The sequence below is a fragment of the Onthophagus taurus genome, chromosome 1, assembly GCF_036711975.1.
Source record: "Onthophagus taurus isolate NC chromosome 1, IU_Otau_3.0, whole genome shotgun sequence".
Lineage (NCBI taxonomy): Eukaryota > Metazoa > Arthropoda > Insecta > Coleoptera > Scarabaeidae > Onthophagus > Onthophagus taurus.
In genome coordinates this window covers 35,280,316-35,293,466 of record NC_091966.1, presented here as the reverse complement: position 1 = coordinate 35,293,466, position 13,151 = coordinate 35,280,316, and the positions used below count along the sequence as shown (strand labels likewise).

Sequence of the window (13,151 nt, the reverse complement as noted above, 5' to 3'; positions counted from 1 at the left end):
TTTTAATTATTAATTAAAATAAAGGGCTTACGCCATCTCCAACTGAATAACCATTATTTTTTGCGACGATACTCTCAAATTTTGATAGGTAAAATGGAATTGTTTCCATCATTAATTTTACTTTACGTTCTTCACGTTTTATTGGATCTTCTTCTGACCTTAATTGCCACAGTACTAAAATTTTGAGTATGTTTTGTTTTCAATTGGGGAAAAAATATCTTTAGAATTGTTTTGGATTAATTAGGGATTTTAAAACTAAAATTTTGTAGTGACTTTATCGCATAGTAAAACATGTTTTGAGGTGAATCTCGAAATTTTTACAGTTTAAGTAATGCAAATACCTCCTATAGATATTAAGACAAAATCTAAGATATTAAGTCAAGATCTTACTCTTGAGACTTGTTATTAGTTGCTTCAAATCGAGATTAAGCCAAAGCTTGTGATGTATCTTAAAATCATTTTTGTCTCAAGAATACACAAAGTTAAACGTCTTTTGCTCACTTGGTCAAAGTAGCGAGATTACAAACCCAGATTCATGTCTCAAGGCTTGTCGTATCTAATTCTCCACCCAAAGGAATATCTACAGTTTTAAACCTGCAATTATTTTCAGGAATATCGAAATATTGGAGACTACAATATTTATATTGGTAATTCTTCAGATGGAAATCTGGATATTGACGCTTGTCAGAACCCTAATTTCCACTTGCAATACTTCCAAGCCAAGAGATAAATGCCTATTGTCTATTTGGGACAAAATTTAAATTCATGTCCCAAGACTTATCAAAAGCTATTCATTTAGAAGAATAGTGCTAATTTTAGTCCTAATATCTGATTGAGAATTCTCAAGTTAATGAGGACTAAAATGTTTTGGAGCACACATATGCTGTCCTGAGCTAGTATCTGATTCTGCGCTTAAAACAAAATCTCCAGTCTTAGTCTTACACTTATTTTTAGAAATAATGGCAAATTGGAGACTATAATATTTGCGCTGGGAAGTGTTAGGATGGATTTTACATTGGATTTAATTTCAAAAGATACTCTCTTAAATCTGAAATATCTTCGGTTTACTTGAAATAAAATATCGAGATATCAACACGCAATTCATGTTTCTAGACTTGTCCAAATCCTATGTCATTTAGAATATTTAATTGCAAGGTCATTTTATTTTCAAGTGAACTCAATTAAGTTCAGCAGTTAAAACAAAATCGACAACATACTGAATATTTTAATAGATGTACTTCCGAACTAATCTTCTCTCCCCTAAATTGCTTCTTTTCATTATTGAGCTATCATATTTATATAGACACGTTTATATTTGGTTTGTTTGTGGATTAGGTGGGTTTGCTTTAGTTTGGGGAGTTTTGGTTGGGTTTGGTTTGAGTGTAAAGATGATTTGATATAGCTGAGGTTCGGGATAGGTCTGGCTACGCTATAGATGTGTTGGTTTGGGAGTGAACGAATTGCGTTTGATTTGATTGTGGATGGGATTAGTAATGTGATAGTAAAGGATATTTATTTAAATATTATCTAACTATTACATTTTCAAACTTAGTAGTAGTCTTGGTACTTATCTAGATGCTGATGAAATAGTAAATATTAATATGGTTTTTGAAGTAGCACAAAGCATGATTTCTACTTTTAGTATTATATTAGAACAGGGCCAGTTTCCACTTGAGACATAAATGTCTAAGTCTAAGTTGATGTCAAGAAACATCCAACAATCATATTTTCTGTTTGTAAAATATTTCCAGCTTTAATTTGGATATTTCTTTCAGAACAAGATATGTGATTAAAGATTTGCATCAACAAGCACAACAAGCCTTTAAACTCTAGTACTTGCGACTAAGATTATTTCAAGAATTGCAGAAGCTTATTTTTCATTTATAACGTTTTGCGCCAAGACATGGTAGTGGTAGAGCTCAGCTGCAAGCGACTTCATTCTCTAAAGCGGTGAAGGTTATTCATTGAAACCTTGTCTGACAAACAGCTGAGTCGCTTGCTGCCGAGACATTGCAATTAAAACCTTTAAACGACAAAATGATCGACGTAGAGAATTTTGTTTCTTTCGTTTTTTTGTCTAGTATCCATTTGATACAAATTTTTAACTCATTCCAAGTCTCGACATTTTCCAGAATCTCAGCTTATCCACTTCGAACAAAATTTTCAAACTTGAGTCCTGTGGAGATATCAAATATTAAAATGCAACATTAGAAGTAGCAATAAAATTTTAACACGTATCTTAACGACATCTCTTTGTGGGTTTGAGGCAAAAAGGTACTTTAAGTACAAACACGCGCCAATGTTAAACAAGATCATAAGACTTGAAATCTAGATTAATTTTCAGAATTTTGTTTTTCACTTAGATGAAAATTACCAGATTTAGTATAGTTATATTATTCGATTTAGTCGTGATATGGAACAAAATATCTAAATATAGTCTAAAGGTTTGTTTCTTTTAGAATTAATAACTCATGTCTTGAAAATCGAACATCTTAGTTTCAAGGTTATATTCGTGAACTTCATGTCTCGAGATGTAACAAAACCCTATTTGCTACTTGCAACACTTGGTGTTAAGATCATTTGAGGTTCAAATGAACACTAATCTGAAATACAAATTTCTAGTGTCGATTTCAAACAAAATTATGAGATTAAAATCGAGATTCAACCCTCAAAACTTGTTATCCACTAAATATGCACATGTTAAGATAATTTTAGTCATGTTTCTATTTTTGTGTTTCTGTTTTTTTACCTTGTTTAAGATCCCCTAAAGCATCAACTAAAACATCACACTGCAAAGTTTCCCATTCATTTTTTCCAAGTAAATCATATTTAGATGCTAAATATCTAGCGATAGCATTACTTTGCGCAATCGGTTTTCCATCAATTTCCAAAACAGGTAACGTTCCAAAGGGAGTTCCTACAAGAGTAAACAAAAATTTTCTATTAACTTTGTTAGAAACTACACGTTCTATCTAGTTGTGATGATATTATCGTTGTTCGTCGAACTTGAAAATTATTATCATTATTCCCAGTAAGAGTTATACTGTTAGAGGAAGTAAGTAACTTGAAACTATGTGAGAAATTGAGATTGGAACGCGAACGTGATAATGATAATTCCGATCGTATTTAGATGCAAATTTCATGTCGTACAGTTCCATTGTAGACTGTGGAAAGTTGGAAGTTGCAATGTAGAGGTCTTAAACGATTTTCTAAAATAGATATAAAGCTCGACTTGGTACTTGGAATAATTGGTGCGTGACAATTAGGGAATACAAATTACTATGAATATTTCATTAGGTTTGGAGTTAAGAATTTGCATCTCCATCAAAACGTATCCCACTTTTAGATGGAAAAACTTTCATAAACTCTTTTCCCGAGCACATAAATAAATTAAAAGCGTTGCACAACATTAAGGTGGAAAAGTTTCATTTTTCCAGAATAAAAACGTTTCGAATTATTGATGAACAGCTCGAAGGAGTTACCGGATAAATTTTTTAACGCTGTTCGATTCGGAATCAATACTAAAACGTGAATATAATCTCAAATTCAACTTTGGAAATCTCAAATTTTCCGACATAAATTGTATAAATCCAGAAAATCCCCCGGAGGATTTGCCGTTTCCAAACGAGAGAAAGACAATAGAACGAAAACCATCAAACCACTCGCACAATTTCAAACCCAATTAGAATCGTACCAATCCTTAATATAAAGTAATAAATAACTTAATCAAATTTTCTCTTATCTAAAACAAAACTTACTTTTTTTATAATCCGGCCATTTTTCCCTGGAGACTCGCTCGTCTTCATATGGAACTCCAGCATAAGCGAAAATAAATCTTATATGTTCCGCTCGACCCCTCGCGTTGAAATATATCAGTTTGTAATGAGTTGACATCTTCGAGGTAAGATTGAGAAGTTGATCGAAATGCTTTTAGACGTCTATAAAAAGAAATAGATGCATATAAATGTTGGTATCGAAATGTATAGATTTATAGGAATTTCTTGTAACATAGCTAAAATATTTATTTCGTATACTATACAGTAAAACCTCGATATAACGGATTAATACAAAATAAACAAGAACTAACACTAGCATTAGAACTAACACTAGAACTAGAACTAGAAACATTCGGGTTTAGGCCTACGTCTCTTAAGACGGCTAAACCCGAATGTTTCTAGTTCTAGGTCTAGTGTTAGTTCTACATTTAGTTTAATAGAAATATACAACAATCTAGCACTAAATAACAACTAACACTTTCGACTAACGTCTTTTACCATGGTTAAATCTGAATGTTTCTAGTTTTAGGTTTAGTATTGGTTCTAGTTGTAGTTCAATGAAAAATTGTGGATTGTTGTATAATATACAACAAATCGGAAATGGTATGTGGGTATTGTGCGGAAAAGGGCCACGAGTTTAAGAACTGTAGGAATAGGGAGAGAGAGACGTGAGAAGTATGTGCAAACTGTAAAGCCAGGGGGAAGGATGACACACACGAAACGAGGGATAGAAACTGTGAGGAATACCAGATAGCGGCGGAGTTGGCGAAGAGAAGTATTAATTATGAGGAAATGAGGAGAGGGCAGAAAGGGTCTTTACCAAAAAACTAGATGGCGGAGGGGAGAAGCCAGAGAAGAGCGAGGGGTTGAAAATGGTGTTCTGGAATGTAGCGGGGATTACGAATCCCCAAAGGGAAGGGAAGGCAGTTCTGGGAATATTTGAAGGGATTTGAGGTGATTTGTATGGTGGAGACCTGGGTTGATGAAGGAGGGTGGGCAAAGATTGAGAGAAAGTTGCCAGAAGGGTATAGATGGGATTGCGTGTTTGCAGAGAGGAGAAGTAAGAGAGGAAGAGCGCGATTATAACAGGAATAGCGAGGGGAATTACGGAGGAGAGTAAGACGGAGAGGAGATGCAGGCAGAAGGGAATGGTAAAAAGGCAAATCAAGCTAGAGGGAGAGAAGGGGCTTTAAGAGGGGACTTTAATGCAAGAATAGGGGAAGAAGGGGGGATGGAAGACGAGGAAGAGGACGACGGTCCAAGGATAAGAGTCTGAATGGAGAAGGAAGGGAGATGCTGCGGTGGGTAGAGGGGAGGGGGTGGGAGATACTGAATGGGAATATGGAGGAAGGAGATGAAGGGTACCTATACGGGTGCATACCTATACGGGTGCAAGGGGGGCGTCCATGATAGATTATGTGGTAGTGGACCAAGGAATGTGGGAGAGGATAGAAACATTTAGGGTTGGGGCGTTGGTAGAGTCGATCACCAGCCTCTAGAAGCGTGCATAAAGGGATCGAGGGGAAGAAGGAACAGAAAGATAATGGAACATGGTGGAAAATACATTAGGGTAGATTGGTCGAAAGAGGGGATAGAACATTATAGGTCAAAGTTGGCAAGTTGGGGTGAAAGGGTGGAGGGGACCGACGGGTTGAATGAACTAATTTACGACGTTGAAGAAAGAAAGTGGTCGACGGGGGATTAGACTGGGAAGAAACGAGTGGTGGGATAAGGAGTGCAAATGAAATTGAGACAGTGGCAGAGAGGGGAGGTAGAGATAGATAGATATATAGAGGCCAGGAGAAAATACGAAGAAGAATGTAAGAAAAAGAAGAGGGAGCTGAAGGAAAGGGAGGCTGAGAAGATTAAGGATTAAGGAGATTAAGTATGGAGATACTTAAAGAGGACGAGGAAGGGAAGAGAGGAAGTCAGCAGAGATATACAAATGACTGAATGGAGAACCTACTTCATGGGATTGTTGGGAGGCGTGGAAGAGAGAAGACTGGGAGAGGGAGAGCGAGGGGTGCAAGGAGGACAAGAGATAACACTGGAAGAAATGGAGGCAGTGTTGAGGGGATTGAAGAGGGGAAGGGCGCCAGGAGAGGATGAGCTCCAGAATGAGGCATGGTTGGAGGCGACGGAGACAATGAAGAAGAAGCTATGGAAGGTAATAAACGACGTATGGATGGGGGAGAGGGTTCCGGACAGGTGGAGGATGAGGAATTATAGAGGAATCACCCTGTTGGACGCAACATTCAAAATTTATGCAAAGATACTGCTGGAGAGGTTGGAAGAGGAAATGGAGAGGGGCGAATTGTTGCCGGATGGGCAGGCGGGATTTAGGAAGGGAAGAGGGGCAATTGACAATATATGCATTCTGAAACACCTGGTTGATAGGAAGTTGAACAAGAAGGGAGGAAAACTGTATGGATTGTTTATTGACCTGAAGGCTGCATTCGATAACGTGGATAGAGAGAAGTTGTGGGAGGAAATGGGAAGGAGAGGTATAAGTAATAATAAGTAATAAGGTCGAAGCGCACATGAGAGCGATGGCAAAAAGAGCGAACAGGGTGATGGGACAGGTTTGGGGATGGGGGGAAAAACTTTTGGGAGGGACGTGGGAAAAAGACAGGTTGTTTGATGGCTTGGTAAGGAGCACAATTATGTATGGCGCAGAAGTATGGGGATGGAGAGAAGAAGGTTTGCTGGAGGATATACAAACACGGTATTGGAGATGCGTACTAGACTAGGGTTAGCAAGGGAGACTCCAGCGTACGTAGTGATGGAGGAGGTTAAGGTGGGTGCAGTAAGGGTGGCGGCTGGGAGAAGAGCAGTGAAGTATGAGAAAATGATAGTGGAAACAAGAGCGCATTGTAGGATCCTAGGAGAGTGCCGGAAGGAAATTAAAGAGAGGAGGCAGGGAAGAATATTATGGAAGGAGTGGGTTACTCACCAACTGGGATCGAAAACAGAAGAGCGGAAAGAGGTGAAATGTGGAGAGAACTGAGAGATAGGGACAGGGACATACAGAGGCAGGAAAGAAGGTCACAGATACGAGAATTGTAGGACCGCGAAAAGCTGTACTTTCGGACAAAGAGTCATATTTTTCTTAGAAAAACCAAGGACTACTATTTCATTTTTTAGGTGCTAAACATGAAGAAATCATATTAGGAAATTTTTTACAAAACATCTGAGTACACAAATGGTAAGAAATTAAAACCGTTACTTACAAATAATTGAAAAATATCATTTTTTATGAATTTATTTGATCTGATCTAGTAAATCATGCCAAAAAAGGTAATTAAATGCAGACAATAATACAAAAACTATTTACATTTGTTACAGATGAAATTAATTGATAAAAAGTTATATTTTTTAATTAGCTGTAACGGTGTTAATTTGTAACCATTTTTGATGAAATTTGGTATATGCCCATTTCAAACGGCGCTTAATGTAGTGGTGTACTCAGACTTTTTGTAAAAAATTTCCCAATATGATTTCTTCATTTTTTGCACCTAAAAAGTGGAATGGTAGGCCTTGGTTTTTTCAAAAAAATATGACTCTTTGCCCTAAGGTGTACAGTTTCTTACGCTCTACAATTCAAAAAAGAAATTGTCGAAATCGAATAATAAATACAGATTTTATGAGGGTCCTCCTCTTTCTAATGGGTCACACTGTATATATTAGAATGTATTATATTAGGAAAGGGAAAATTGTAAATGTAAAGAAAACAATAAAACTCTTATTAATGTATAATATACAACAATTTAGCACTAAATTATAACTAGAACTAACACTGGCCCTAAAACTAGAAAGTTTCGTGCGTCTGACAACGTATTTTGTCCGTTATATCGAGGTTTTACCATATATATAATAACAATGTTATAAAATCTATAATGCCATCTCTGATGTTATCTAAACAACGAATTTATTGTGTGTGTGCGTTGGCGTTATCGTGTTTTGAGTAGGAGCCTCATGCATGCATGACTCTATTAATAGGTTTTGAACCGACCCTTTTCACATTCACGTTTTCAAGCCTAAGGTTGGTGGGGGGCCTTGATCGTATCGAACGAATCGGCCGCCCTTCGACGTTACTTTTCGCCCACCATACAGTCCTCACACACACATACAAAAATCTTCAGTTTCCGTAGTTTTACAAACGATCGCTTTGATCGCACTTTTCAACGTTCTTTGTACGATAACGTTATAAATATTTTCTGTGAGTTAGTAAAACAATTTTTTGGGAGCGCCAGGGATTTATTGTATTGAAAGAACAAATAACTGTTTAAAAATACGACGAAGATGCCCTTTTTGAGTGATTACGATAAAAACGTTTGCGGGGTATTTCAATGACCTTTTCTAGGTCACGGCTTCATCGAAAGCGCAAGGTTCCAAAAGGTTCCCTTATCTCCTCCTATATTTAGGCAGCGCGTGTGTTCGGAATCACGAGAATCGGTCTTTCCCCCTCCCCTTACCCCAAAGTTCGACCCGAACGCGGTCACGTAATACATATTTCAAAGGTTATTGAAATTTTAAATTGCGGAAAGAACTCCTCCTTGAAATCGAATCTACTTTAAGTTGACGAAAAAGAAACACTTCAACGATCTGAATCAATTTACAATCATTAATCATTATTTTAATGTCATTTGGGACATGAATACAAATTTATTGATTTTTATACGAAAGTGACATTTAGCTCATTTAATAGTCAGATGAAGTTTATGATATTTATGGACATATTTATTCCTTTATCAGAAATATGAAGTAATAGTAATGTTTTTATTCATGCATTAAATAACACTTGGAACATAATTTCTGGAGTTAGACTTGAAATTTGTTTCAGAATTAATACAGCATTAGAAGACTTAGGTTTTGTAGTGGATTTTGACATCAATTTAATTGTCAAGTGAAACCTTAACCAGCCTAAGATGCATATTTCTTAATAAATTTTAAAATTAAGTTTTATTAATGCCTATTTTCACCATAACTATGATGTTAGATGAAGTTGGTGTGGTTGGAAGAATCCTCTGACAATAAAATGAGGTAGCTGGGAAAATGTTCCCATAGAAAAGCCATGCATTATGTTGATGTATGACAACTAGCCCCAACTAGTTGAAAACAATTCTGTTGAGGTCAATCCGATGTCGTCTCAGGCAGTAAAAAGTGTTGCAAGAACGTAACGTAATGCTGTGAGTTGACCATCACAGTACGTCCGTTTTCTCGAAAACAAGTATGCCAATTATGCCAAATTAGGCAATTCTGCACCACACAGTTACTGCTCTCACTATACAGATTACCTTTCATGGACTTCCCGTTGATCCCGTGGACCAATATTGGCAATTTTGTTTGTTTACAACACCCGATAAGCGAAAATTAGCCACGTCAGTCGTTATCAGAATACGGTCATTTCCTAAGATTTCCAGCATTGTTTCTGCAAACGTAAACCGTCGTCCATAGTCGCTTCCCTTCATTTTTTGAATGGCCATAATTTTATTGGGATGAAAGTAGAGGTTCAAGAGCAAAATTCTGCGAACTGACGTGTTTGATATGCATAAAGATCGAGCGCGTGCGTCGCTGAACGACGAAGTTGAACTCTTAACAACAGATCCTTTCGTTTTAAAGTTGTTTAACCATTTCAATAATGTAGGGCGAAAAGGGACGGTGCCCATCGGCCAATATTGACGTGAGATCGAAATCGTCGCTGTGTTTGCAGTACCGAATTACCTGTTGCAACAAACACTTCGTAAACAAAGACGCGTTGTTCAATCGACTGCACCATGTCAACCGGCATGGCATCTAAGAACGAGTGTATATCAGCCATTCTAAAACATTTCTCCCCACCTCGCATAGATAACTACGGTTTTTACAATGAACGAATTCTCTTGTTGAAAATGTAAAATCATATAGAGAAGTATGAACATGCACCTTTTTAGCAACGACGAACATGAAACAAACTTGTGCAAGAAGTCAATATCAATATAGAGTTATTACCACATCAAAATCATTAAAGCTGTTTAATTTGCATTTGAAATTGGTAAATCTAAATCTAATTACAATTTAAACATTAATTAATCTCCACTGCTACTGTGTTAGGGAACAAATAAATGCAAAACACTGACAGATTTTTTTTTTTGTTTATTTAGAACAGCTGCAAACTTTTTTTTTGGAACAAATGAATCAATATTCGACTTTTTCTGTCAGGATGCACAAAAAACCCAGTAAAGTGATGACAAACCCAGTATTGGTTAAATCAAAAAGGTACGTTTTCAGTTTAATTAGGTAGTATCAGGTTACACTGGATGTGATATAGAAAAATTTTCACAAAATGCAATTCCTCATTACGAACTCAATGTAAAAGTTAAATAATGGTTTGCGGAGTTGCCACGCTATTAACTCACCCCGCCCATTACGTTTATTACAGAAATAATGATTCAAAATTTCTCGAACTCGTAATGTAACATATGCTGGAACTCCATCGCGTTGAAAAAAATATTGTTCCATGCTGTCGTAAAGAAATGTCTTCTAAACGACCTTAAAGTGGTCTCGTAAAAAATACTATAAGTTTCACTATTCAATTTTCTTTGCAAAAAATATGGACCCTTCTGGAAATTTCAATCCAAACATTCACAACCTAACCTTTTTTTACAATTGTCATAGTGCCACTATTCATGGTTGTGGTGAAGTTCTTCTTGATTGAAATCCGTTTCATCACTGAACAAAATCTTATGGAAAAAGTCAGGTTATTGTGATTTTCGCTTAATACCTGTGTGCAAAAGTTTACTCTTAATATCATCTACGAGATGCAGTTTGAACAAGCTATAGGTGGTAGGACACAAATTGTGCTTTCAAAGACTTATATCCGAGGAGTTACAAGAAAATGTTCACAGGATGAGAATAGGAGGCAAAAAAGAACTCCATTCAACGTAACAAAATATTTTTTGATAATTACTTTACATTTCTCATGATTTGTCAATCATAATCTCCATTCTAAATGAATTTTATGACTAATTATAATAAAGAAATTGTTGGGGATGATAAAATTCACCAACTATATACGATCATGAAAGAGACAAAAGTGGTAAATTGGCAACTTTTTCCCATTTATTAGCTCTCAACGGATGATTGATTATGAAGAAATGATTATATATAAAGACAGACTATTTTTATTCAATTAGATTGTGTTTGATATAATAGCAAAATTATGTTCGCTAAAGCAAACTTTACTCAAAATGTTACGTAGGTTTCCACAGTTAGTTATGTTTGTGAAAGCTTGAATTTAACACATTGTACTAGCTTGGTCATAGCTTGGTCCCTTTTCACAGTCGTGTTATTACTTGGTAATTTAAATATTTACTTGGTACATTTTCTGGTTATTTTTGAAACAACATTTTATAGATGTTCTTGAAAACAAGAAAATACTAAAATTGAAAAAGAAAATAATTAAAATGTTCATTTTGTATAAAAAAAATGAATTTTAATATACAGGGTGAGTCAATGTTGATTGGGTGTCAAGTGATGATATTTACAAATGAAGTACAGTGAAGACCGCCTATAACGAGCATCCAAGGGAGCGGAAAAATCGCCCGTTATACGCGATGCCTCGTTATAACCAAGATTGCCAAATATATAATCTAAACTTAGTAAAAAGTAGTTAACCGTGGTTCTTAAACGGAAAAATTTATTTTTATTATTTTCTTATTACTTTATTTAACAAAAGTATAAGTGTGAATAGTATGTGATAAACATTTGTTTAGTTTAGAATAAAATAAAGTATAGTTTAAAATAAATTTTTCCGTTTAAGAACCACGGTTAACTACTTTTTACTAAGTTTAGATTATATATTTGGCAATCTTGGTTGGCAATACGTGTATGTAATACATAACAAAATAACAAAGAAATTAACTAAACAACTATACTATACAATTATTTAAAGTGAAATATTCTTTGATGTTTTTTTGTTTAAAGTTTTTGCGCAATAATTCCTTTTGAATTACTGTTTATTATATCGCATGTAGATGTTGGCTTCAATGTAACGTGATACTGTAGAGAAAGTCTCTAGAAATTCTTTTATTGTTATAATTCTTTCTATAATTTCCTCATCTGACTCATTATCGGATTCATCATCTTTATCTATATCTTTATCCGAAACCGAAATAATGTCTAACGTTAGACATTATTTCGGTTTCGGATAGAATTCCACCAGTTATAACGTCGTCGTCAATAGTATTACATAAATTTAAATGTAGCTCATCGATATCTAAACCATTTTTTTCTGCCCAACTGGAAAGATTTTCTTTCGTACGTACAGTTCTGTGGTTTATGCATGACTTTACCTCATCCGCTCGTTATAGGCGGATTTATAACATGCAAAATTAGTTCGTTATAGCCGATCCTCGTTATAACCAAGATTTTTAACATTGTAAGGATAGGACTTTTAACGAGGCCTGAAGACATACTCGTTATATCACGTGCTTGTTATAACCGGACTTCGCTGTATTAGTTAAAAATGATAGTTCAAATACATTAAAATTGTAAAACAAAACGTTTTGGGATTATAATAGTATATTATTATATGCGCATATAATGAGGGCTATTATTCACGAAGGTTAAGCTTATGTCACGAGCGTAGCGAGTGGCATAATTAACCTGATTAACCGGAATTTGTTTAGGTTTTTTAATGTCAAACAATTAGAAACTCCTAAAAAATTGAATTAAATTGACGTTTTTTGAACTTTTAACGTTTCAAATAATTATTATTAGTCTGGTCAAGATGGCTACCCGTGAATATTGATTATTATTCACCGCTATTATTCACTCCGTGAAAAATGACTACCATTTTGTTTTAGAAAACTCATTCATAAAGTATATATTATAAGGTAGTCGTGGACAAAAGATTATTTGAGGTTGTTATAACAAATTTTAAAAGCTCAACTTGGACAGATATTTTTAATATACAGGGTAATAAAAGGGCTTGCTCCCACCGCATTTTTCGGCTACAGTAGCTACCACTGATATGTATAAAATTACTTTAAAGAAAATTTTTTTCTCCAAATGGATTAGAAATAAAAAAATTTTGTGGTGGTAAAAGAATATTAGAGATTAGGTTATATCAACTTCGAAGCTTCCAGAGTGAACAGTTTTTTTTATAAAAAACATTAAAAAGAGTCGATTTAAATTTGACGTTTATTGAAAAGAAGGATAAGGAAAAACTTCCTTTGTTCAAAATCGTTTGGAATTACAAAGAAAACCTTTTTGAGATTACAAAAGATTGTTTGATGTTTGCCTGAGTCCAATTTTAAGTTTCTAAGCTGAACGGTTTTTGACACAAATATTTTTGCAATCTTCAATTTTAATTTAACGTTTCTTGAAAATAAA

General features: G+C 35.1%; 1 protein-coding gene across 2 annotated transcripts in view; it reads right to left on the bottom strand.

Moving 5' to 3' along the window:
* The window catches only part of LOC111425710 (glutathione S-transferase-like), a 32,065-nt gene that overhangs the window by 535 nt on the left and 18,379 nt on the right, over nucleotides 1-13,151 (bottom strand). For both annotated transcript variants that reach the window (XM_071200703.1, XM_023059930.2), the window contains exons 2-4: nucleotides 3,759-3,938; nucleotides 2,750-2,917; nucleotides 32-174 (exon numbers count right to left, since the gene is read on the bottom strand). In XM_071200703.1, the coding sequence (XP_071056804.1) occupies nucleotides 32-174; nucleotides 2,750-2,917; nucleotides 3,759-3,894 (447 nt within the window). In that variant the 5' untranslated portion in view covers nucleotides 3,895-3,938. The remainder of the gene's footprint in view (nucleotides 1-31; nucleotides 175-2,749; nucleotides 2,918-3,758; nucleotides 3,939-13,151) is intronic.